Source organism: Manacus vitellinus, unplaced genomic scaffold, assembly GCF_001715985.3.
Source record: "Manacus vitellinus isolate BGI_N305 unplaced genomic scaffold, ASM171598v3 scaffold_13_pilon, whole genome shotgun sequence".
NCBI lineage: Eukaryota > Metazoa > Chordata > Aves > Passeriformes > Pipridae > Manacus > Manacus vitellinus.
In genome coordinates, this window is record NW_021938999.1 from 18352180 (window position 1) to 18378929 (window position 26750).

The 26750-nt window shown below is 41.2% G+C and overlaps 1 protein-coding gene across 9 annotated transcripts in view; it reads right to left on the reverse strand.

The window, feature by feature from the left end:
* CELF2 (CUGBP Elav-like family member 2) overlaps positions 1 to 26750 on the reverse strand; it is a 555113-nt gene that overhangs the window by 9299 nt on the left and 519064 nt on the right. For 6 of the 9 annotated variants that reach the window (XM_018068157.2, XM_018068154.2, XM_018068158.2 and 3 more), the window contains 3 exons: positions 14866 to 14997; positions 7970 to 8167; positions 4686 to 4829 (listed from right to left, as the gene is read on the reverse strand). In XM_018068157.2, the coding sequence (XP_017923646.1) occupies positions 4686 to 4829; positions 7970 to 8167; positions 14866 to 14997 (474 nt within the window). The remainder of the gene's footprint in view (positions 1 to 4685; positions 4830 to 7969; positions 8168 to 14865; positions 14998 to 26750) is intronic. The other 3 variants (XM_018068152.2, XM_018068153.2, XM_018068155.2) reach the window with 3 other exon arrangements.

Below are 26750 nucleotides of genomic sequence, written 5' to 3' on the forward strand. Positions count from 1 at the left end.
TTCAGAATGGCTGGCCTGGCTCAGCTTTCTTTTCCCTGGGAGACTAGAAATGCTCTGTTCATAATATACTCAAATCTCCCTGATTCTGGAAGCTCAACATTCATTTTCATATCTGGGCCTCCCACTTGTAATTGCACAGCTCGCCTAACTGCTGCTCTGCCTCAGCTCGGACTAATTATTGCTACACTCAGCCTGCTGTTATGCATCTGCTTTGAAATGCTCCCTCTTCTTTCCACTTGAATTTGCCTTAACACATATCCCTTCATTCTCCTACAGCATGGATGCCACACACTTTGTTGCTAACACACAGGCTTTTCAGTGCCTCTCTTCCACAAACGAGCTTTATTCATTTGTGCTTAGTGTCTGCGTACTTTTTGGATCCATAACCTCTTTTTCCCATTACTTTAACCTATTCTTTTATGGCTTTTGCTGACCTTGCACTGCTGCCCTCTTCCACTTGCAGAGTCAGAATGTTACGCTTTCTCCATTACAAAGAAAAAACCCTGTTATCAAGTCATCTGGTCCTTGTCCAGCTGCTCTCCTTCATAGACCATCTCTATGGCCTCACCTTAAATCAGCTTCACCAAACTGTTTAGCTTAAGATGCTTCTCTGAACAACTCAGGCTCAGTTCTGTTCCTTCTACTCAGAAACACCTCCCACTTAAATCTCTGCAGACCTTCTCCTGGCCAAAGCCAATATGCTCTATCCATGTTGTTCTGTGTTGATTATTTGTTATCTCCTCAAGGGATAACAAATATTCCTCCATACCTTCCTTGGTTTTAGTAACTCTTGTCACTTACTTTCTCCACTAGATCATCACTGCTTAATGTAACTGCCATATCCTAGGAGCTTCATCACTCTTTTTCTTCCTTCCTTTCCCCTATTTTCTTCTAGGAGATCCTATCTGTTACCATGATTCCAATCACTGTCTTAGCTCTGCAGTCCTGTGTCTCCTTTCACAGCTCACAGATCTCAGCCTTGATCTCTAGGATTGCCTCAGGGATAGAAAAGTGAACTACCATGACTTGGAAGGCAGCAGTAGCACCTTCCAGGCAGGTGCTACACAACTGAGATGCAGCTACTCTCACCTACCTTGAGAATTCAGCATTTCCCTCTACAGCTTTCCTGACCTTCACTTTATTCTTTTAAATGCATTCAGAATGGTCTACTGCTATGAACTTCTCATCACCTTAGTTCCTTTTCTTCTTACCTAGTTTTATCCACCTTGAAGTTAAACTGGTGATTTACATCAGACACTTTGATGGTGAATGAAGAGAAGGAAGCTCACTCAGAGGTGGCTTTTCCACCCACCATTCATGTCACCAATTTAGACATCTCCACTGATGATAGAAGAACAATTAGCTCAGGCTATGCTTACCTTCTAGGGAGGTGAGACAAGTCACCTGATTCTGTGTCTCTTTAATAGCTTCCTTGACCCAGACACCCAATTCAAACACACATCTGTGCTGCATCAGTGGCATCAGCCCATATAATTCAATTGTTATTCTGATTCATAATTTCTCTCTTTACACAGAATGCTGTACCTGCATTAACCTGTTACACTCTCATCTTCTTCCTTATTGAGAACCTTCATTTATAAAGCTTACAGAGGAATCTGGCATTCCTTCCCTCTATTCGTATTTTTCTGATTGCACCCATTCATAATTTTTTGTCTGAATTTTAAACCACAGGTTACATGAGGTTGGGATGATGTTTCTTCTCATTTTGCGAAGTCCCTGTCATGACAATTCTGATTTTGAGTATAGAGATACTCTAGGTATCTCTATAATCAGGATTAATATTTTTAATCATTCAAGCAGCAATTTTGCTATGAGGCAGACTGCATTTATGCACTGATGTCACTGGGTCTCCCATCTCCTGCCTTACTTTTACATATTACATTTTACTTATTCTAAGATTTATGAAAGGTGAGAGATAAGCTTGAGGAGTCAAACCCTTTGTCTGCTGAGTCAACTAAAGCCCATGAGAACTCATGGAAGAGCACTCCCAGATGTAAACAGACTGTCCTGTCATCCTTATCACCATTAAATCCTTTGAGCATTCATTTTGAGGTGGACAAGAAAGCAAAGTCCACTTTCTGCAAAGAAAAGGAATTTTTCATTCTGAGAGGCAGTGTTACATGGAAGTTCATCGCTGTATGTCACTACCCTGTGACTCTCAGAATGCACCTTCCCTTCCCAGTTCTGCCAGTGGACAGACTTGGACAATCTTTACACCTTTTGGATGTTTAACCTGTTTTCATCTGCAATTTCATTTCCTCCTCCTTAGGGCAAGGGATTGGAAACTCCAGAGTAGAAAGCACTAAGCATCTGCAAACCATTACTATTATTATTACAAGGGAAAAAAAGACCAAAACAAAGCAACAAAAAACCTCAAACTCAAACTGTACCAAGAGCAATGACCATTAATGACACAGGAGAGAAATGGGTTCTTCAGCCCTAGTTTTTGGGTGAGAGGACAGAGAAAAAAAAAATAAAGCATTTTAAAACACAACTGTGAGACCGAAACAACGAAGACATAATTCCTACTAATAAAGCTGAGGAGGTACATACAGAGTATGCCAGTATGTTAAAACAGTAGGATTAATTCTGGCTTTGCCTGTGATTGGCAGCATCACCAAGTTGTCACCTACTGAATCGGAAAACCTCAACTTCCTCTGCTACTTCACTACTTTTAGTTTTTAAAGCAGAACTCTGTCCCTAGTGGCAGAATATCTGTGAAGGAACAATGAGAAATGGAAATATCAGTGAAAGCTGCCTAAAACCAAAAAGACAGAGGACTGCTACATCCATTGGCTGTTGACATCTTCGTTTTTCCTCAAAGAAGATAACCTTGGTGTATCACTCTAAGTTAGGTAAATTGTGTCCCATAAATCCAGACAAATATGTAAGTAGATAATCAAAGAATAAAAGGAAGACTATGAAAAGCAAGTATGGGAAGTGAGCTGATGAATTGAGCCACCTGCCCAAAGTAATTTACATTCTTTCAGCAGTCACCACAATTGCTGCATTTCGATTAACGTAGCTTGATTTGACATTTCATCAAGACTCCTGGAGACCTCAAAAATGATTTTGTATCTCCAACGTACTAACAGAACTGGCTCAAGATCAATAGGGAGTCCATTTCAATTCCACTTTTCAAATTTGCAACAGCCTGAGGGACTGTTTTAACCCACTGCAGACAAAGGCTGGACTATACTCATCTAGATATGAATAATTTTTTTGTAAAGCCTAAAGAGGTGAATGCTTCAAAAACAAATGGAAAGACTATGGGAAAATGCACAAAGAATGTCACACCCTTTCTATGAACCAAATCAACTTTCCAAGTGTACTAAAGGCTTGTCTTCAGGTGCAAAACACTCAGACAGTGACAAGGTATTGTGGTGCAGTAGGTACTTTTGAGTAACTTGATGAATCCTCATGTTTGGGTGCTGTCTGTTTAGTTATACTCAAATCCTTTCAAAACAGGTTAAAGCACAATACCTGTGGGGCACTTGAAAAGCCCTGGGGAAGACAAAGCCTTAGACAGACACATTTTGGCAAAACTTAGATTTAAAAAAAATAGTAATGTTATGCAAGCTAATAAACATGTATTATGGTTAATGGGGACACTTTACATGGGGACACTTCAGAACCAAGGGAAGGTGTTGGGCAAAGAGCAACACTGGTAGTACAAAGGAATTTTGGAAACTAGGGGGTTTTCTGAACTGGTTACTCCTTTGTCATATATACAGCTGAATTCCTTTACTCCAGGAAAGAATTGTCACTTTTAAGGAAGCTCCAATACTTCACATCAAACCTTATAAAACTTATCTTTAAGAGAGTCTTTCCTATTCCTAGATCCTCCCTATGTCTTGCATAAGACCACAATTATTAGACCAATGTTCTAACAGATTGCTACTCACTTACATTCCCTACTCCACTCCATCAAAGCACCAAATTGAACTTGTCCATCTCTGCTATTCAAAAGACATCAGCCCTCTTAGTCAACCCTAAAACTACTTTAATACAAACATATCATCTTCTCCTCTGCTGTAATCTAATTTTCTGACAGTTCAAAGTATTCCCTGGGAAACCTGTCACTGACCTTGTGAGGTTCCCTTCATCCCTGCCCTAAGGTAAGGGGAGATGCCACCTTCCATAATACACTGGAATCCACCCACAACAGCTGGAGCTGCACATCCAGACATCATTTGTCTGCAAAATGTTCTGAACTACATGCACACACCATTCAGTCACTAATTGCAAAACCTTGTACTTAATTCAGAAGAAAGAAATTCCTGTAATGTAGAAGTAATGGGTTAAACATAAATGTTTTTAAGTGGCTCAGCTATACAATAGAGAATAATTAGGTATCCATAATAAGGCAGTTTAATAGTATACTAAATGACATTCCCTCACACAGGGTGTAATTACTTTCGTGTACTTGACACATTCATGTGAGATGTCAGACTGGAAGATTATTATTGTTTTTTCATATCCAATTTTTAGTTAGAAGTAGTTTGTCTGTGCATCTTCCTGCTCATTTGAGGATTAACAGTCCATTATTATTGGAACGAGTTTCCAGTATGACATTTCTCACATTGCTGCTAATTTTCTTTCCTGGCCCCTTTTCAGTATAGTGCATGTGGTTTTTACTATTTGATTTATTAAATTTGACATACCAAAGCACTTGCTCAGATTGGTCTGTTTGTCAATGAAGACTTTAGCAGAGATAACATTTCCAAAAGGCATGAACATCTGCAGAATGTCCTGGTCTCCAAACTCCTGGGGGAGGTGGTAAATAAAGAGGTTTGCCCCTTCTGGACCTTTAGGAAAATAAAATAAATAAAAAAAAAAAGAAGTATGAAAACAGCCATCACAAGTGCTACATTTAATCTATTTTTCCATAATACTTACTGAAGATGATGGTCAGAAAGCATTTCATTTTCCAAATTCAAAGGAACAAAAGCAAGTGGAGTACATCAAAGGAGTACAGCTGAAATGCGGCTCTTTAGAGCATCCCATCTTGAAAAGTGTTTACTATGAAAAGCACTTATTTGTAATTCTACTACAGAAGTAATAAAATTCATTCCCTTTCTTCAATTTATATGAGTGTCTTGCAGTATAATTAGGGTTAGGAAAACATTGCTCTCTCAAAATACCCCAAGAACTGTACAAGGAGTCCTCTGCTGCCTCAAATGCCTGCATGGGTTTGTCGGTTTAATTCCAGTTGCAGGAACTTATGGGAAGGGAATGAGCTGAGCTCAGATTTCAGTACCACAGACTTAAACTCAAAGGGCAGGAAAATGGTGGAGATGGGAATAAAAGTAATAAGGCAAAGCACACCTTGTGACTTGGAAGTCAGTGAAGTCAGAGAGAGAAAGACACTCAGAATTAAATTTGTACTGACTCATTTCAAAATGAGCTTTTTTTTTTTTAAATACAAATTCCCCATAGAATGCTCTGTCTCCCGAAAGAAACTTTGTAAATTAAGTATTTTAAAGAAGTTCAAAATTACGTAGTTGGCTTGAAATTAAAGCAGCTTTAGACTGTTCAGTCTGCAGAGAGAGGTGCAAACTCAAAGGTGCTTTGGATGTTTGTCTTATGGACAGAAAGTTGTTGGTTAAAACATTCATCCTAGCACTAATAGGTTGTTTTTTTTCTCTAGCTCAAGTTTGCCTTTAGAGTAACATACTGGAAATGAGCAATGGATGCCAGGAAGAACATGATATATGATGGAGCCACACACTGGCCTCCCTGCCCTCCCCAGGCAGGCTCCAGAAGCATAAGTGGAACACAAAGGGAGCAAACATTTCTGGAAAAAACATTTGTAGAACAACCTGATTAAGTATTTCTTTGCTTAATGGAACTTAAATGCGCCTTGGATGTGATGTCCTTGGTATTCTGGAGAGGGAGAGGAAAGCGAACATCAGATTTATGAGTTCCTTCTGCCACTGAGCCACAAAGCCTCACCTCTTCCATACAGAAGAACCAGGCTGGCTGCTCTCTCAGCCTGAAGGAAAAGGTTGCAATGTTTGCCCAAAAGGAGGGGATAAATGGGTTAGGGGAAAAAAAACCCAACAACATTTTTTTGGGGGTGGGGAAAAAAAAAGATGAAAAAAAACTTGTCTCCTGGAACTTTTTCTTCTTACCTCAAGTAAACTATAATTTCCAGTAAACAATATTTCTTAAAATAGTAAGAAAAAAGCCTTATTAAACAATATTTAAGAGCAGATGCATGAGGCATGTAACAAAAAATACTATATTTTAAAAGGCTTGCTGCCAATTTCCAACAATAAAAAATAAGCCTAAATCTGATTAGAATGTTTCTAAAGAGAAAAAGATTAAAATAGAAAAAAATCAAACTGCCCTCCACTGTTTATCTTGCAGTGACACCAAATAAAGTATTTTTTTCTGGTGTCAAATAGTCTATTGTCACTGACCAAAGTGCCCAAGGTGAAAGACAGGTGCAGAAAACATAAACAAAAAAAAGAAAAAACAATTTAAAAAACCCTTTCATTTTAAATAATCCAAGCTGTTAGCAGTAAATGAAGGAGAGACATCAGACAAAATACACATTTTAAGCCCAGTGTCCCTATCTGGGGGAATGCCAAATTTGTCTTCCTAGGAAATGCATCCCATAACAGTACAAGATACTATTTCAAAAGAGGATAAAAAAGATTTCTCTTGAGGATATTATACTAGGTTTATTTTCAAAGCTTACCCCTGGCAAGGAACAGTAGTGACAACACAGATAAAGTCTTAGAAAGCATGCAGTATTTTCCTGTCTTTCTAGAACTAACTGGAAATTAGGATGAGAGAAAGCCAGGAAAAGAGAAACAAGCCCCCAGAATGCCTGGGAAGTGTGCAAGGGAAGGGAAGAGGGGAAAAGGGTAAACTCATTTTCCTAAACCCCTTGTAATTAATATTCATTTATTCTCAGCAACAACTTCCTGAGGTTTATTTGCTGTTGGCGCTGGGAGAGGGGGCAATCATTCACTTAGTTGCTTCCCCACAAGACCCACAATTAAGCAAAGAACCACTCAAAGTGAAAACGGATCTTGTCATTAGCTCAAAACCTTAAACTTAATCAGATTAACTCCATTATGATGGAATTTGGAAACCAGAAGAGAAAATTGCATCCATAAAGGGATGTTTTTTGTTAGCAGAGCCTTTTCATATGGTAGTTGGTAAATGCTTTTATATGAGCTCAGTTGGTCAGAGCATAGTGCTACTAACACCAGGGTTGTGGGTTTGATCCCCGTATGGGCCCTTCAGAGTTGGACTCAATGATCCTTGTGGGTCCCTTCCAACTCAGAATATTCTGTGAAATGAGAGGATGTCCTTATAGAAGGGAAATTTCAAGCTGAAGCTCTTATCCAGCAACAGGATTTGTGCAGCTCAGTCACTACATCTCAGGAGAGCTCTGCTGGGCTTGGAGAGTGTCTGCAAAAATCCAGCCAGATCAGACCTTAAAATTTCTATTCTTATTTAAAGAAGCTTTACAGGCCGTACTAATTTGAAGCCTGAGGTTAGTTCAGTTGGCCAGAGCATAGTGCTACTAACACCAAGGTTGTGGGTTTGAGTGCTAACACCAAAGGTGTGGGATTGATCTCTGTATGGGCCCTTCACTTAAGAGTTGGGTTCGATGATCCTTGTGGGTCCCTTCCAACTCAGAACATTCTGTGAAAGTGCAGTTTACTATTATTATTATTATTATTATTATTATTATTATTATTATTACTCAGAATATTCTATGAAATAAGAAAGGATGGTCGGCGAGGTGTAAGTTGAAGGACAGATGGTTAAAAAGCGAAGGTTAAAGAAGGCGACAACACTAAACAGGAGAAAACTGGAAGAAAACAAAAAGCCATAAATTAGACTCCTCTAGGTCTTTCACTACGTCCCCAAGGCGAAGACACCGCTGCGGCTTGGCTGCGGGTGACTCAGTGGTGTGGGCACTTACCTTCCTTCTGGCTGCCCGCGGCGCTTTGCTGCTGCAACAAGCTCTGGCTGTAGAGGGTGGGCAGCGCGGCGGCGGCGTACTGCTGGATTCCTGAGTAGGCCTGGGTGAGCGCGTCCATCGTGCCGGCCGTACCGTTCGTCAAGCCTGTCGCGCCGAGTCCTCCGTTCAGGGCCGCCATACCTGAGAGCATTTGAGCAACTTTACAAAAAACCCAACAATAGAGAAAAGAAATTGCACTTGTTCATTAGTGCTTTCCGAAAGTCGTTGGTTATTTATTTACGACACTTGACAACGACAGCGGCGCATGCAGCTCGGCACTCCACCAAAATGGGACTGAAAACAAAGAAACACGACTTTGGCGCCAGGGTCACTTCAGCACAAGGGTTGCACAGTCAAATGGACTCGCATGCAGCCTGCTACTGGCAAGTACTATAGCTTCTGAGAGCCTCTCTGCTCACCCTCCTCCACACCTGTGCTTCTGCTGTGGGTGTCTGAAGCTGGGAGAGTGGGACCTATTTGACCTGTATCCTTGTAAGTTGGGCACTGGGAAAAGTGGTCTGCTAGGAAACCCACTCCTTCTGACCAGGGGCTTCAGCAACAGGCCGTGACTATACCATATCAGAAGTGTTTTGCTTATCCAGAGAAAGCAGAAAACCCTGATTTAACCGCATTTTGAAACAACTTCTTAAAGGTCTTTTCCAACCTAAATGATTCTATGATAACTCTCTTTACAATTATGGGTTTTGTCCCTTAGGCTTGTGGTACGAAGATGGACTGTGATGCTCTGTGCTTACTTCCACCCTCCTCCTCCACTTACTCCACAAGAGATGAACAGCAGCACATCTACAGTGACTAAAAATGCTTCATCCAGACTAGGTATCTTTCATGAAGAAACAAAAGCATTTGTTTCTAGCAATGTCTTTCTTCTCATTGAAAGCAGAATCACTTCATTTTTCTTTTTTTTTTTTTAACTTAAAGCGATTCTACATCCTGATAAATAACAGAGTAATTTAACTGGGATGGCTGCTAGAGAGGAAATTTCAGGTGGGATTGCTAGCTATGTGGAAAATGGCACCCCTCATTCCTTCAAACAGTGTGGTCTGCAGAAGGAGTTGTACTACTCTGATACAAACTCCTGGGCTGCAGCCTCTCTCCATTGCTTCTGTTTCTCAGCATGGCTCCTAAATGAGTTATGCTGAGGTTAAAAGTCTTAACAATTATTTCAGAAATTCCAGAAAAAGTGGATTTTCTGTTAGAGCTGCAGTCTCTTGAAGTCAAAAGCGTGGCAGAGTTCAGAGCCCTGCTCATCTTCCACATGCCCAGCTTGTGTCAACCTGAGCAGTAAGTGCCCATCAGGACTGAGAGGCCATGTTTTCTGCACAAGTAGCTATCCCATGCACCCCAGCTTGTAAGTGAGAAGCTCACAAACAACTTAAAGAGCTTAGTCAGGCCCCTTGAGGTAGAGCAGATCAGTCACTAGAAAAATGGGGCACCCAGAATCACCAGAGATCATTTCTTGGACGTTGACTGTGCAGTGTTTTGGTTGGCAGAATGATGGGTGAAGAGGTGACTTCTTAATATGGTGGTGCCATATTAAGACTCCAAAACCAGGAACATGGACGAGAAAGAAAGGGCTTAATTTCAGAGCTGTAATAAGGGTTGGTACGTAAATTGGGGGAAAGTGGGGAAATTAGGCAGAAGACACTTTTAGTAAATTAACAATGAAACATATTAGACTGAGAAAAAATCTTGAAGGAAAATGGCATAAACCTTATCATATGAGCAATTTAGAGATAGTAAGAATACTGCAGGGAATTATCCTGCCTTGACAGAGGAGGATAAAGATGCTGACCCCAGTATCCTTCCATCTCTTATGTAGATTTGAAAAGCATATTCCTATGAGTCTCCAATAATCAGGACAATTGCTCAAGTGGCACCTTTCTGGCTCCACCAGAGTCTGTGCCAATTAAGAGAATTGTACTGCATAAATTATACCTTTTGATATTACTATAATTTGTGTGACTAAACACTTGACAGAGATGTGATATTCTTAGCCTTTCCTTAATAAAATGTCTCACACTTTGAAGATTTCTCTTTCCTCTCCACCCCACTTCAGAGCACCACTATACCCTGATGGGAGGTACTGGCTGCCACTGCTTTGAACAAAAATCTCTGTCAGAGCTCAAGAGACCTGTGTATTTCTTGTATAATGGTTCCAGTTACAAAACTGTATTGGGCTTGTGTGGCAGTGGAGGGGTTGCAGGGGTGGTTTCTCTGAGAAGCTGCAGAAGTTTTTCCTGTGTCCCACAGAGCCAATGCCAGCTCCAGGATGGACCCACCACTGACCAAGAGCCCATCAGTGATGGTGGTAGCACCCCTGGGGTAACATAGTTAAAAGGGGAAAAAACCCCCGTGAAATGGGAACTGCAGCCACAGAAGAGAAGAGTGAGAATATGTGAGAGAAACAGCCCTGCAGACACCCAGGTCAGTGAAGAGGGAAGGGAAGGAGGTGCTCCAGGCACCAGAGCTGAGATGCCCCTGCAGCCCGTGGTGCAGCTCCTGGAGGTCCATGGAGGAGCAGAGGTCCACCTGCAGCCGATGGAGGACACCACACTGGAGCAGGTGGATACCTGAAGGAGGCTGTGATGCTGTGGGAAGCCAATGCTCCTGGCAGGACCTGTGGACCTGTGCAGAGAGGAACCCTTCTGCTCCACACTGGAGTATGTTTGCTGTCAGGACTTGCGATCCCACAGGGGATCCACACTGGAACAGCTTGTTCCTGAAGGAACACCTGTGGATGGGATACTCGCTGGAGTAGTTTGTGAAGAAGTGGGAAGGGACCCACACTGGAGGAGTTGGTGGAGAACTGTCTCCTGTGTGGGGACTTGATGCTAGAGCAGAGGAAGAGTGTGAGGGGTCCAACCCCTGAGGAGGAAGGAGCAGCAGAGACAGCATGTGATGAACTGACCACAGATCCCATTCTCCATTCTCCTGTGCCACTGGAGGAGAGGAGGTGGAGAATTCAGGAATAAAGTTAAGCTTGGGAGGAAGTTAGGGGTGGGGAGAAGGTGTTTTTAAATTTGGTTTAATTTCTCATTACCCTACTCTGATTTGATTGGTAACAATTTAAACTAATTTCCGCAAGTCAGGTCTGTTCCACCCATGGTGGTAGTTGGTGAGTGATCTCTCCCTGCCCTTATCTCAACCCATGAGCCTTTTGTTGTATTTTCTCTCCCCTGCCCCTTTAGGAGGGGGAGTGATAGAGTGGTATTTAAAATATTATAATAACAAGAAAAATAACACCAATAACTTTTATAATAAATTATGTATAATATGCAATATATTACATATTATGTATTTAATACTACTGCTACTACTAATTTGATCCTGAGGCTGACCTTAATCTGCTCTGATGTTTTTGGACATAGGTTTGTGTCGCTGCTTGCATAGGGCTACACAGAGGGACGCTTAAAGTAGAGGTTCCTGATAAAGCAGCTTGTATCTCTCTTTTATTAGTGTTGAAATAACTTGATAACAGACATAACATTAGGATAACATGTTATCTTTTGTGAGTCATCAGCCTATTAGATAAACATGCTTTGTGTTGCAGTGGGCAGCATGCTCCCCCTTCTCTCCCCAAGAATCAATAGCCCCTTCCCACCAAGTGATTCCAGATTAGCAAATAGCCAGACAGCCCAGCTCAGGGCACTGCTTCTGGGAAGGGCACAGCCACTGCTGCCACAGTGCACGTGTCTAATACATCTCCCTTCTGAGCAAAACAGAGCTGCAGAAAGCTCTCCACGTTTTTTCTGTTCTGCCTTTTTACATTTTTATGACATCTACAAGGCCCAGCTGCAGTTACACATCTCTGCCATCTCTTTATTATCTCTACCAATGCACCTCCGTCTGACATTGAACTCTGGTCCCTTCCTCCCTGCTGTGAAATAACCTTTTGGAGCCTCTCATCTATGGCCTTCTACTTTTCTGAGTTTCTCTACATAATACAGAAGCAACAATGCTTGGCAAGTCCAAAGGTCTTTCAAAGTGTTTTCCAAGCACCTTCAAATCTGTCACGAATAGTTTTATCTCCATTTTACAGATGTAAATATGGGGGCAGAAAGGCTAAGTGATTGCCCTGGGGTCTCACACAAACACTGTGCCATAGCTGTTCAGTATACAGAAACTATGGTCTTCTTTCTTAATTGCAAAGAATCACTTCCTCCCTCTTTATTCATTTTTCCTCATTATTCATAATTCTTTTTGTTACTTAAAATTCTTAAATTTACATGCCCAAAGCAGATAGTCTAATGTCTTGTCATTTAAGGTTTTAGGTTCTTCAAGAACAACCGAGGGAAGACTGGGTGAATCCCCACATGTAGGTACCACTGCTGCAAAACCCTTGGAGACAGTTAAACTTACCATACTCCACTTTCTTTAATTTTTAAGCCTTCCAGACGGCTTTCTACAACACTTCACTCTCACTATCAGTCTCCACAGTCCAGCTTCTTTTTCATGGATCCAGACAGGATCCAGAAAACAGGTAAGAGTCTCCTAGTGAGTTCAGCATGGAAGACATTCTCCACATGATGCTCACATACAGAGCAGGACACCTCAATGCCTGAGCCCAGTGCTGCTCTCTGATTAATTTTTGGGTTACGCTCCCACTGACTTGTGCTTTGGATTTTCTAATTCCCCAATCAGAAGCATGTCACTCAATTCCAAATTCTCTGTACAATTACTTCAGGAACATCCATGGCCAATGAATGTTTTTACTGGAGTACTTATGACCATGGCATAAGCCATGTCAGGGTGAAACATCAGACTTATTGAACGTGAGGTTTCCCCAAGGCAAACTCCCAGGCAGGTTTGAGTGGGAATGACTGGATCAGACATAGTCACTGGGAAAAGTCCTAGATTGTCATTAAAATGGACAGGGGAGGTTGCTGTAATTTGAACAAGGCCTCACTGTCATCAGCATCACAAGCACCAGAAACTGAAAATCAGTGTCATGCTTTTGGGAGAAACAGTGCCATTAACACTGAGTTGTGCCATGGGGAAACAGTTTCCCCTGAGTTCTCTCTCTTATATGTACGTACATAGACAGACATACCCACGTACATTTGCAAGTGCTATACCCATGTCCATAAAAGCATCCATGAAGAAGATTTGGGACTGAAGTCACTGTTGGTACAAGCCCATGGAAGTAATGGTGGCTTAAAACAAGCTCAAATTTGGTACTAGTTTGCAAATACATCATTAATATTTCAAATGACACATGTAGATAAGTTTGCACACACATCACCTCAGAATACTTGTTGAGAAAATGTAAACTCTCTGCTCGCAGCCTAGCAAGGAGTGTTAAAAGGAGTGCAACAGAAGGGTTCCTACACAAAGAGCTCACAGGTGATTCACTCTTGTTCAGTCTTGATACATTATGTTGGAGTGCTCCAGTATGCCCAGATTCTTACTACTTGTGAGAGGGAAGGAGTGGGATGCCATATTTTGCTCTTGATATTGTGACTTCTTACAAACCAAGTGAAGCACCATGACAGTTTATCAGGAAAGGTCATTTAATGATTTCTTACAACAGGGTAGCTCTCTTACTACAAGTGCTCACGAGGGCAGAGGAGGTAAATTAGCTTTTCATGCTCACCATTTCCAGTGGCTTGCTTCAATACTAATGTAATCATGGCTAGGCTTCGTGAACGAAGATTTGGGAAGGCTCTATCCACATCTGTTACAGACTAATGTAATAATAAGGAAGGAAACTAACATCTGCCATTTTGGGACCTAATACTTACTTTTCTTTAGTTGTTCTTGAGTCGTGTTTACAGAGGTTGTTTGTGTGAAATATGCACGTCCTTGCCAGAAGCAAGTCCTGTTTTACACAAGACCCCATGCAACCACTCAACATTGGACATCCATAAGCCCCCTTCCTTCCCAGCTCCCAACAATGCCAACCAGAGATCACAGAACAAAAAGATTGGGCGAGCAGCCAAGTAACAGTAACAGAAAGGACATCATGCAGAGCATCAGAGTGAGCAAGAGATACTGAGGAGGACATCCATTCCTGAGGGTACATTATGACGGGTCATGGGCTGGCAGTGACCAAATAGATTCCTTGCATTGCAAAAGGAAATGCAAGGAGCAACGGCAGCTAAAGAAAAAAGAGGGAGGGGAAAAATGCAGCTAGACAAATCTCTTCCATTGCAGGCAGAGGTGAAGTCATCATAGCAGAAACAATTAAAAAAAATAAATCCTTCTTCAGGAAAATCTTGACCAAGGCTAAGAACAAGGAAGAATGCCATAACAGCTACAGGCATCTATTTAACTGGAGATGCCAGGGTTTGTGTAAGATGTCATAGGAAAGATGTGCATGCTCTGGCATTACAGGTGACTGACTGTATCATTCTCTTACACTTGCCAATTAAAAACCAAAGACTTGCCTTCATTTTTAAAGTATGTTGCTCTCAAGTCAACTTGATAATTCCTACAGACATTTTAAAGGACTGCCTTGGTGGCAAACATCTTTCTTAGCACTACATTTCTGAGTGAGGCTTTGCACATTGGGATGATATACCTGTTGTCAGACTCCCTCAATGAAAATGGGGCCTCTCCTATAACCTTGATAACCCAAATCTCTGGTGACATTTCTTTTACCTTCCACATACACTGAAAGAAAAGGAGTCTTTGTTCAGGCACTCACAGAACTTCACTTTGCAACACAAACAGTGTGAAACTAAAAGACTCCAGAACTGCATATAAACCATGAATGGAACCGGATCAACTTGACCCCCTTATCTGGTATATAGATTAAAAATCATCACTTCACAATTGATAGTTTTTGTGGCATGATTATTGGGGAAGGCTGTCCACCACAGCAAATAAATACTCACTGTTTACGGTACCTGCTAGTGCATTAATATTATTCAATCCAACAGTGGCTCCAGCCAGTCCTTGGAGAGTACCCAGAGAAGTCAAAGAATTCATGGCCGCACCAGCTGTGGAATTAGCAGTTGATGCAGCCACTGAAAGGAAAAAAAACAAAGCAAAATTAAGGCCATATTTTGTTTATTTCAGTTGATCACAGAACAGCTTACAATAATGTGGAGAACAACAACAGGGCTACTCACAAGAAGAAGAAAAAAAGAAATGAGGCCAACAGACAAACATTATTCAAGATATTAATAGTATGATTGTTCATGGAAAGTGTTGGTAAGCCTAGAACTGCAAATACTAGATCACCAAATTGTACTATTATTTGCAAACATGATACTGAAACAGTAAGAATGGGATCAGGCACTTTTTCAAAAGTTTGTCAATCAACCTAGCATCCCTGACTAGGCTAACTAGGCTACTGGGATTTTGCCACACTTCAAAGTCCATCATTGAAAAAACAAGAATTACTCATAGTAATTTTTTCATAAAACAGCTTACTCCTCTGGGCCTCAAGTGTCCTAAGAAGAAGTTTAATTATTCTCAGTGAGACACTACGTTCTAGGACACTGTATGAATATAATTCAAAGACCTGAAGTTTAGAAAAAGAAGAATGACCAGGCAAATACAAAATGTAACTACCCTCCATTTTATTGCAGGCTTTTAGCCTGGCCTTTGTACATAGTTAGTCATGTACATGCACCCCAGTGGTATCTTATGTGTCCCCAAAAGCTCTGTCAGAGTGGAAAGGGTGGAGAAAATGTCCTTACTGATACAATGTCAAGGGAGTGATGAAGGTGGGCGAGATGAATCCATTTAAACTACATGTTTAGGAACAGAAAGAGACTTACTCTCTTGTCATAGGAAAGTAATAAAGTACCTTGGAAAGAGTCATCATTTAGGATAGGTCATGTGAACTAGAAATACCTGTCTCTTTCACAGAAGAGCCCTGAATAACCAATGTAGATTAAACACTTAACTTACGGGTAGGTAAAGTTACACCAGATGAATCACACTCATAAAAGCTGCAGAAGCAATTAGGTTTATAGCTTGTCTCCTGGGCCCTACTTTACTGCATCAATCAGAAAGACTTCCTTTCATTTCTGTTATAAAGTTGCATTATCTTCTGAAAAGTGAACATTTAAAGTCAGAGTTTTGCTGATGATGTATTGGAAGCACATCATGTCTACACCACACTTTTTGCTCCTATTCATTACCTGGCTATGAAATGGTTAAGAGCACTTTTATCTTGATGCTCTTTTGGGCTGTCAAACACATCAGATTACTCAGTGAACCCTCAAGAAAGTGAAGTCTCTAGAGCTGACAGCATCCAGCAAGGAAAGTAGGAGGTAACTTTTCCACTTTGTAGGTAAACCTTGAAGCTCTAACCGACAAATAACCCACCTTTACAACACTAAGACCCAGCAAAGAAAAGTCTTCAAACTCATGAGGCCTCAAAGTACAAAGAACATTCTTGGTGCGGGTGAAGAGAGATTTCCAGACTCTGTTATGCATCCCTCATCTCCCAGCATCTGCAATCTCAGCTTGAATAATTTTATATGTTGCAGATAGAAGCAACTTTGATGATTCAATCTGGTCCCATAAAGCAATAAGAGTCCAATAATGTCTTTGATTAAAAAAAGTAATAAAAACCAAGTAAAAAATCCCACTTTTGTCAGACAATGTGAGCACCAACAGAGAAGAGAGGACAAAACCAAAGTGAATTCCCTGTGACCAACACTGCTCTGTGTTTCTATTAATGTTCATTAGTAAATCAGTTAAATGAAGTATATAAACCTCAAATGTGAAGGATCTGATTGGTTTTGACTGGACTAAATTCCATCCATTTTCTGTTTCAGAGGATTTTTACTATTTTTTCTTGAGGAAACACATATACTTAAGAAACGAGAGAAATGGGGGCTAGGAAACTGCCTGTAAATTACATTCAAGCTGGGGGCAAATAACTCCTGTGAACAAGAGCCATATACTTATGGATTGTCAACACATCTGTTGGAGAGGGCAAAAAAAAATTGCTTAAATCCTTCCCTCTTGTGCAGCCCACAGTGTGTTGTGGTGCCCCTTATCATGCTCTGACTGTGAAACACATGTTCCAGGGATGGTCAGTATCTGGGGCCAACATCTCTTTTCTTCTTTTACTTGTATCAGGTTTCTCTATTGCATCAGACAAATACAGAGTAGGTGCCTCAGTGCTTCTCCCATTTGAAGCTGCAATGCAGATGATTTGCCTAAATAATGACTTGGTACATAATCAGTGCAGAATACTCGTTGGAGCACTAAAGCACCTCAGAAACCAGCATTTTGTTGTTGTGGCTATTTCTTCTGCTTGGCAGTGATCTGCCTCACAGATCCGGTGGGCCAGTGCTTTTTTCTCTTTGGCTTATTATTTCTTTGAGGAGAAAGAAACTGAACAAATTGTGTGGTTTCCATTATCTTACTGGACAGGGGGTGAACAGAAATGAAGGGAGCTCCTTTTGCTAGGGCACTTGGGCAGATCCAGCACCTTCTTCATGAGGCTTTCTGAGAGACTCCACACTAGTTGATTGAGACCTGCTTGAAGATGAAGACAGTGCTGAGCTACACTACTATCATGAAGGGGACACAAAAGGTCCAAGCTATTAAGAGAGGTGAAAATTTCCAACCAAATGCTGTATAAAATCAACAGATGAAGCAATGGTATGCCTTGTTCCCCCCAAAATTAAAGGCAGATGAAACTGAAGTTAAGGGTCTTACAAGACGTGTGAGGGCTTAGACCAGCTGAAAGTTTTTACTTCACGTGCTCCCAGAATATGTTGAAATCCATCTATTGATAAGGACTATGCTTCCCCTGTCCTTTACCATTTCCTAGTTCCTTTCAAGTAAAAAATTGTAACATACATTGATACGAATGGAAAGAAGAAAAATCACATGCCTTGTGGTAACAGCAGATGACTGCAGCACTTTGGAGGAACCTGTATAACTCTCCCGTGTCAGCAAAACTCTTGGGCTCCACAAATGCTCAGGGTAATGGCAAGGGAAGAATAATTCGTGCTGGAATACTGTTATTCTATATTTATGTCTTTTAGTTGTCCAGATGACAAAAGTAGATTGGATACCCACAGACTTTATAAACTGGTTTTTACCAGGTTGTCCTGCCACCAAGTACATGAAAACACTTCACAACTCCCTCCATCCTCCACGCCAACACATTGCTGCTCTGAAGTGGATCACTTCATAGTGCTGCTTCATAAAGAGCAGGCATCTCTCTCCAGGAACTTGAAGTACAGAGCTGTAGTGCCACCAGGAATTGCCCTCTGTGCTGCTGGTGCACAAGCATTTGGTGCAACAGTGAGGAAAATCTAACATAGAAAACAAATGCAAATGACTCTGACTTTTGGTGTCACTCAGTGTGGCACACCCTGCATCCACAACATTCGGTGGTGTATTGTTTTTCTCTTTATAGTGGGAATTTTATCCTTGCCTCCTGTGGTGGTGATACTGAAGCTAAGGGGAAAGACTGAGCAGACTGGAGATCCAACTGGTTGAATGCTGGCTGGAGATTCAACACTTGGTGAAGAACAGAGATCCCTTTTACCAGCTGCACCAATCATTCCCCACTCACAATCTTAATCTCTGGATAAACATCAAAACGTGAAAGATAAGATTTCTTCTACTCAAAGCAACTTTTTTCTTTCTAATATATGACATTGCAATAAGTTGATGACTTTCTCAAAGAAGGTGTTGCTCAATCAGAACCTATTGGCAGGAGTTACAGGGTTGAATCTTTTGGCTGTTGCTGCAAGACTTCAAAAAAGATATTCACTGTATTCCCCCCCACCTTAAAAATCTACTAATATGTGAAAATAATATCACAGTATTGCCTAAAGAGGTCAGTTTAGACTTCTAAAAGTCAAGAGTTGCCCAGAAGCCTGTAGAAAAATCTGCTTTTTCTTACAGGTACACTGCATGTTGCCTTCTCCATCCACACCACATACAGAGACCCTACAGAACACTTTTGCATCTCCAACCGTGAAAGGTAAGAAGGTTAAAAGTGTTTATTTTACTATTAGAGACCTTACTGTTTCTTCTTCATTGACCTGTCTATTCCCACATTTCTGTGCCAGTCTCACACCCTTCCTCCTCCTTATTCTAAACTCAATTTCATCTTAATAAACACCTAGAAAACTTTGAAAAATAGAAATTACATTTTTAAGAAGCTCTGAAATGGAGAAGGGCAGGGTTGCAGCCTTTCCCCAAAACCCTCCCCAAATCAATCCCAACACCAGCCATTTGATCTCACTGTGGTTCCTCTGTTTAACTGATGAAATTTTTATTACCAGCTTCGTTATGAATAAAGAGACTCGGCCTTTGGTTAATATATTCTCTAAAAGACTTTTTCTTGATGCAGAGAACACATTTTCATTTGGAGTGGTTGCACTACACAATACAGATATTTGTGTTTAACCAGTAATGTTGCACTCAGAGATTTTTAAGGCTGGAAGGATCTGGCATTTTCAACTTTCTCCTCAAAGCATTTACTTCTGCCTGTAAAAGGTTATAACACCTTTTAGGTCAGAGATTGTTTTTTAAACAGAAATCTAAACTAACAATGAGCTATTTCCCTTTTAATTTAAATAACATTTCAATGTAATTCCTGTAAACTATGCCAACCTAGAAAAACAACCAGTATTAGCATAGAAACTTTTGGCCATTCTTTTGGCTAGCTAATGTCAATAGAGTCATGATGATTTACATCATCTGGATTTACCTCAGCTGGAAAACTAGATTCAGGATAACAGCATCTAGGAAAGGCAATGATGTGTAAATATTTCTTTGGCTTTGCTATGCACACTGTGGATAGAATTAATTTCCCCATCTTTGGCAGCCTTGTTGTTAGTTTAAGCTAGTCTAGTCCAAACTATTCTTTTCAACTGCCTCTGAGATTTAAAGACCTCCAATTCAGAACCTTTAGATTTCTATCTCAGCTTGGGCTGAATTGCCCTAAAGAGCACAAAGATGAGCTCAACTACCAGATGCTGTTGATGCCTTTCCCGTTCTGCCTCAAGCTTCTTGTGCTGCCCTGGATAAAGCACTTGTTATGTTTTTTTGTTGCAAGACTTTCTGCTGCTTCTGCTGGTTTGTCTCAGAAAGCTGTATCTTGGGGGCAAAGGCATGTTTTTGTCATGTCTGTTTACTTTCTACACCTAAGACCAAGGCAGTGCCCTTGATAGGGCTTCTTGGTATACTGAGACCACAGACCTATGTCTGTCTGTAGTACAGCCTTGGGCAAATTCCCCTCCTCTCATGTCTCAAGGCCAACTTACAAAATGAATCATAGAATCATAAAATGGTTTAGGTCACCTATTCCAACACCCTGCAGTGAGTGATTTCCAACAGGATCACGTTGCCCTGGGCCCCATCCAACCTGACCTTGACCGTTTCCAGGGACAAGGCACCTACTACCTCTCTGGGCAATCTGTGCCACTGTCTCACCATGCTCCTAGTAAAAAATTTCTTCCTTATATCTAGTCTACATCTGTTCTCTTTCAGTTTAAAACCATCCCTCCTTTGTCCTATCTCTACAGGCCCTGCTAAAAAGGTTGTCCTGATCTTTCTTGTAGGCCCCCTTTAAGTACTGAAAGGCTGCAATAAGGTCTCCCCAGAGTCTTCTCTTCTCCAGGCTGAACAACTCTCTCAGCCTTTCCTCATAGGAGAGGTGCTCTATCCCTCTGATCATCTTCAGGAATCCTCTTCCCCATAGTGGAGGTCAGGATCCAGGGAGGCTGCCTGAGCACTTGGTGGTGAAACAAAGCACTAGATAACCCACCCTCTCACTGCTGCTCTGAAGGAAAGGACCCACTCAAATCACACATGTGCTGCTATGACTTAGCAGAGAGATAGTTTGCAGTGTGTAGTCAACCTCATTCTTAATTTTTTTGGTGAAAAAGAATTCCAATGACTTCTCAGCAAAGTCATATACCACTAAAAAAAAAAAAGAATCCTTTGGAAACTGCCTATTATACATGCTAAATTGGAACTATTTACGGGTGGTGATACACAGTGGGCTATGCACTCTCTCCATTCCACTTTACCTTGTCCTGTTGTTCCCTCCTTCCTCTCCCCACACTGGCATACTGTCTGGAAATGATACACAGTCAAACTGCAGGTCTTGGACTAAGATATCAAGAATATCAAAGACACATTTCAAACATTTTAAGCGAAGTTTCTTATTGGAAACATCTTTTTGGTTTTAGGGCAGGACTAAAGGAGAGAATGGGCAAAGAAATGCAAGGGCACCTTCAGCTCTTTGCCTGCATGGAAGGCTGCTGTAGACCTTGCCAACCCCACCCATGTGAAGAGCAGCTAGTCTTTCCGGAGCAGAAGGAGGTGCTGCAGGGCTTCAGGGCAGCTCCAGGCCTGGCTTAACTATGCTGGGACTTTCCACAAAGAGACACACAAGGTGTCAGCTCTGCTGACGGTTTTCCTTTAGGCAGCTCTTGGTTACACTCCACAACTGCCTGTCACAACACGGCACAACAGGAAGCTCAGTGTTTACTCCAGTATCAGCCACTTGTTTGCCACCACTCACTTGTGAACCACAACTTTTGTTCTTGTTGTTTTACTTAATGGAGAGTTTAAATGACTCGGTGTTCAAAGCACTTATTTTGCTCCAGTTAAGGTGATGTAGTAGTGCACCGGGGATTGATATTGCCCACAAATTTTAGGCTCAGTGTGCCTGTGACTTCATGCATGAGATGTTGCACAGAAAACGTTCTCTTTGGGAGGTGCTACTGTCAAACCTGTATTGGTGGTTGTCTGAGTCCAGAACCCTCTTTCTTGTACTGAATTTGGGTGCATTTCTTCCCAAGCCCTCTGACTACAAGGGCCAGACAAAATGGATCTGACCTAAACTGCTGAATAAATGGCTGACATCAGAAAGATGCAGATAGTTAGAATTTGCCAACAGGAACCTTCTGCATTTAGCAAGGACAGACGTAAATTCCTGCACCTGGGGATGAATAATCCTTTTCAATAACACAGTAGGGGATGGATGGGCTGGGGAGAAGCTTTGCTGAAAAGGATTTTGGGGGTTCTTGGTGGGAGGTGACCATGAACCAGCAGCATGCACTGGCAGCAAACAAAGCAAACAGCATCTTGGACTGTGAAACAGGAGATGAGCCAGGAGATCCAGGTGATGTTTCGTCTTTACCCAGAGCTTGTTACATCACATCTAAGTATTATATCCAGATTTGGGCTCCTCATTGCAAGGAAAACATTGATCAGGTGGAGGGAGTTCAGTGGAAGGCCAGCAAGTTGGTCAGGGCTCCAACACTCATCCTGTAACAAGCTGGGCTTGTTCAGGCTGGAGGAGATGTGGCTTCAGGTGAACCTAAAGCAGCCTCCCAGTACTTACAAAGGAGGTCATCCACTACACAGAGCAGTAGTACATGCTGGGAAGATGAGAGGTAAATTGAAAAAGGTGAGGTTCAGTTCAGATATAAGTAAAATCATTTGCACTGTGAGGATTGTCAAGCACTGGAACAAATTACCCAGATTGTCCCATCCGTGTCTTTGGAGGTTTTCAAGACTCATTTGGATCAAGCCCTAAACAACCTGATCTCACCTCCCATCTGACCCTGGTTTGAGCAGGGGGTTGAACTACAAACCTCCCAAGGGACCTTCCAACCTCAATTATTCTATGGGAATTAGAACAGTGCAGCAGAAAAGTAGAAAAAGTCAGGTCAGACTAAGGCAGAATGAAAGAAGGCTGAAGAATGAAGATGTGCTGGCAGAAAACTGAACAGATCTGGCTTCTGTTCTTGGGTCTGTTTACAGGAACAGAGTTTGACACTGAATATGCCACTTAACTCCGATTCTAGGCTGCCACAACTACATTGCATGCGCTAGATTTCCAGGGTCAGATCTACAGCTAACAAAAGGGGGTTCTGACTTTGGATGATTCCTTGAGATTTTAGATTCCTCTCAGATTCAGCAATGCACAACAGAAAATAAAATCACAGTAGAAGGTGGTAAATAAAAGATATGAAGAAATTATACAAAGCGAGCAAAGGCAGTAAAAAAAAAGAAAAAAATTATTTTAATACTTTTAACAGCTCTCCAGTCAGTGACATAGAAAAAAAATTATAAGGGTTTTATAAGAGAATTATAAGGAAAAAAGAAAAAGAAATATTAAACCCAAAGTAGAAATCTCTAATTTTAGCAAGCTGAATTTAAAATCTTTGTTTACTACACAAAATCTCTTGGGTAAACATAATATGCCTTTGTCCCTTGCTTAGTCCAAAAGGGATAATAAAGCTAAGAGACAACACTGGATTTAAGGATAATCAGATTAAGGCTGCGTTCTCTGTTTTCTTTCTAATCTTCAGTTGCAAAAAAAAATGATGTTTGTAACTATGTCTTGCAAACTGTATCTAAACACAATGAACACCTGCTGACCTGAGTGAAAGACTAAAGATATTGGACAAAGTTCAGCTGTTTTGGACAAAAGACTGTGCAAAGCTTCAAACTTTGGCCTGATTTATAACATCTTATTTTAGCTGTTGTACTCCCTTAAACAGAGATGAACAGCACTCAGCTGTAGGAGGCTCTTATGTAGCTGGGAATCTGGACTACTGACCTGGAGTTATGTGGGATTCTGGCCATGTCTGATCTTACATATTTAAGATCAATTGATTAAGGTTTATTTTCTTTATGTAGCGCTAACACTACCTGGTGTTTTTGAAGAGATAGGAGGACCCAAACCTTCTCCTAAACACACAAATGAAATGTCTTATGGAAAAGGGGAATTATTCAAATGGAGTAATGCTGGAGCTTATGAAATGAGGATTATAAACATGGGCGTGGGGGAGAAGTGGGTAAGTCAATCACAGTGCCCATGTGACATTGCTCTCAGGAATTTGCAGCGGCATTTCTGTCTGAAATGAGCACACTACGGGCTCTGACTGCTGAAGGAACATTTTAAAGGGGAAGAATAATTAAGCAATGACAGAGGTATCATCATTATTAGATAATCACAACCCAGGGGCATTAACAAACGTTGAGTGTCTCTAATCCCATGGGGTCTAATTATTCTGTGATAATAACCACACCTCCAAGTTTTAATTTATTCTTGTGGAGAATCTGGAGGGGGAGGTGGGAGAAATGGGGGCATTTTAATATTTTTGCTAAAAGAAGATGTAGTTGGCCTTTCACTAGGGCTCATCAGTATTCTAATCTAACTAGCTTGTGTGATTGGCATTAAATTGTCTGCCCTTTACAGTGATCTCCAGCCAATCTGAGCATTCACCCTTGCACAAACTGGTGGTCTCCCCCTTGCTAACAGTACCAGCATGCACTGGTTCTATTTCTCAGGGTGATTTTTTGGCAAAGGAGAATTGGATTTTCCTGGCCTGGAGTGGTTTATTTTCCATAAGGTCCTCTGACAAACATATTGCCACTGCTGTAGGGAAAGAAGCAACATTTTCTGGTACCTTGGAAGTGCTGTCTGACATGTCAAAGAGAAGATTCTAGTAAGTTTAAGTGCTCTGCTAGTGCTTGGATAGAATAAAATGAAAGTGACAGATGCACTCCAGGGAAAGAGCACCAGAAAAGCAAGAGAGCAAGAGAGAGTCAGGGGAAACAAGAATGACAATATAGAAAGACCTATACCAATAGCACAGCCTTTCTCAAATAAGTCAGTGTCCCTCTACTTCTTCATTGCTCACAGGTGAACTGTTCCTGTGAAAGATTGTTCATATCTTCTCAAGGAACAGGGAAAGAGAAGCAGTAGTGAGCAAAGGAGGAGGGGAGAACATCATCCACTCAGTATCTGATGGCTTTTGTGTATCTGTGTGCATGCATGTGCAAATGAGAGTAAGCATGACAGAGAGGGAGCAGGAGAGAAGGAGAGGAAGGAGCCTTTCCCTATTGTGATATTTTGTTCTGTCTTTCTGAAAATAGCTTTAGATTTTACAAAGTCCTTTGTGTAGATTGACTTATACAAGAATAAAAAAAATAAAACATAAAGAGGTAAACAAATTCACTCAAATTCCTTATGAATTCAGAAGCCAAGGTCTTCAAGAACTGGAGATTAACTTTAGACTCATATATCTGTACTATGCAGTAGTGCATGGGTCTTTGAAAGTTAAGGGAACTTGGTGAGCTTGGGAGAAGTGAAAATCAGGGTCACTTATTTTAATCATTTATAGTATTTATGTTAACACCTAATTTGATATTTATGATTGTCTTGAAATCACAATGGACTATGAACCTTCCACAGCATTGCAAAGAAGGAGGAAAAGAGAGAACATACAGAAGGACTACAGGGATGGAAGACAAACCTATCAGCTGGTTATTTTTGTAGTTTTCTAGTCTTCTGTCCCATAAGTTTCCTCCAAACCTATCTGTCTAACAGAAGGTATTTTAACAAACAAGGGTTTATTGATTGGGCATGTCTTTGTGAATCTAGGTTGGTTTTGTGAATCTTGGTGTTTAAGGGTATATTTTCCTGTGACATTATGAAGACAGAGAGAGAGAGAGTAAAAAGCAGTTAATATTCTGGGCCAACTCCACACTGATGCTTCTGTTTTGTTGAAATGCATTGCTCAGTGAAGACCATCCACCTCCAGTGGAAACTACAAGCTGTACTTCAGCACTGTGCCTCCAACATACTGTGCATTCTCCCCAGTAGAGCACAGGGATAAATCACCTTTGGTTTTGGGTGGGAAGTACTTTAGAGAGGCTTGGGAAGAGAATAATAAGGCACAATGAACTGACTTGAGTTAAACTTCATAGCTGACCATTAGATATTTCCAACTGTAACTCTTTACTGAAATCAAACCAAATTGAATCACCACAATATGAAGAAAACAAAGAACAATTACTGAGCATTTATGACTCTGTTTTACTCAGCGGGGCCAAGGGCTGTGGCTATGTTCATTGATGCACCACTGAGTTCACATCAAAACTATTTCTACAGGGAACTTCCAGCTGTGCTCTCATGTTTATTACTGCTATCTCACACAATTTGGAGCAAGCTATTGCTCCGGGACTCATGCCCTGATGCTGAAATGACCTCCATGTGGAGCCACTTCAGCATACAGCCACTCCTAAATCACTCTCCGAAGAATTTCTGATCTAGAATCAATAAGGCTCTGCTTGAGGCCAGGATCTCCTGCCCCTGGATCCTCCCCATTGCCCCCCATGTACCTGCAACATCTTTCACACACTTTCAGCACTAACCAATGACAAACAACAAGCAGTAGCATCTCTCTCTCTCTCCATAAAACACCTGAGTGTCGGTAGAGTCCAAGGCTACAGTTCAAGGTAACCAATGTCTTTGTTGTTTGAGTACTAACCACATGCATACACAGCAATTCAAATTCAAGTACCTAGGAGAGGATGGCCTGATTCATCTTCTTTTTCACCTCTCTCATACATCTGTCTTAAGATCAGGTAAAAAAATCCTTGGGGGTTGTTTGTCTTCCCACTGCAACAAAATGTTTCTAAAAGACTTGTTTACTTCAGACACTTAGGAGTCCTATCCGTGGTATTTCAGAATAGAGATGAGCTAACTGTATACTGAAAATCTGAGCCTGCAGTTAAAGGAGTTATGAATCCCCAAAGTGCATGAATAATAATTTCCATGGAAGAAGGGATTTTTAGTGGGGTGTGCAAGTACAACCTTATTGTAATAGCACATCCACAGGATACAGTCATTCACCCCTGTAAGCCGCAGAACTCGAGGATTATCCTGCCTAATGTAAAATTACCCAGCCAGGTCCTTTGCAGACCATTTGTAAAGTCATATATAGCTCAATGTGACACTGGTTATTTTCATCCATATTGC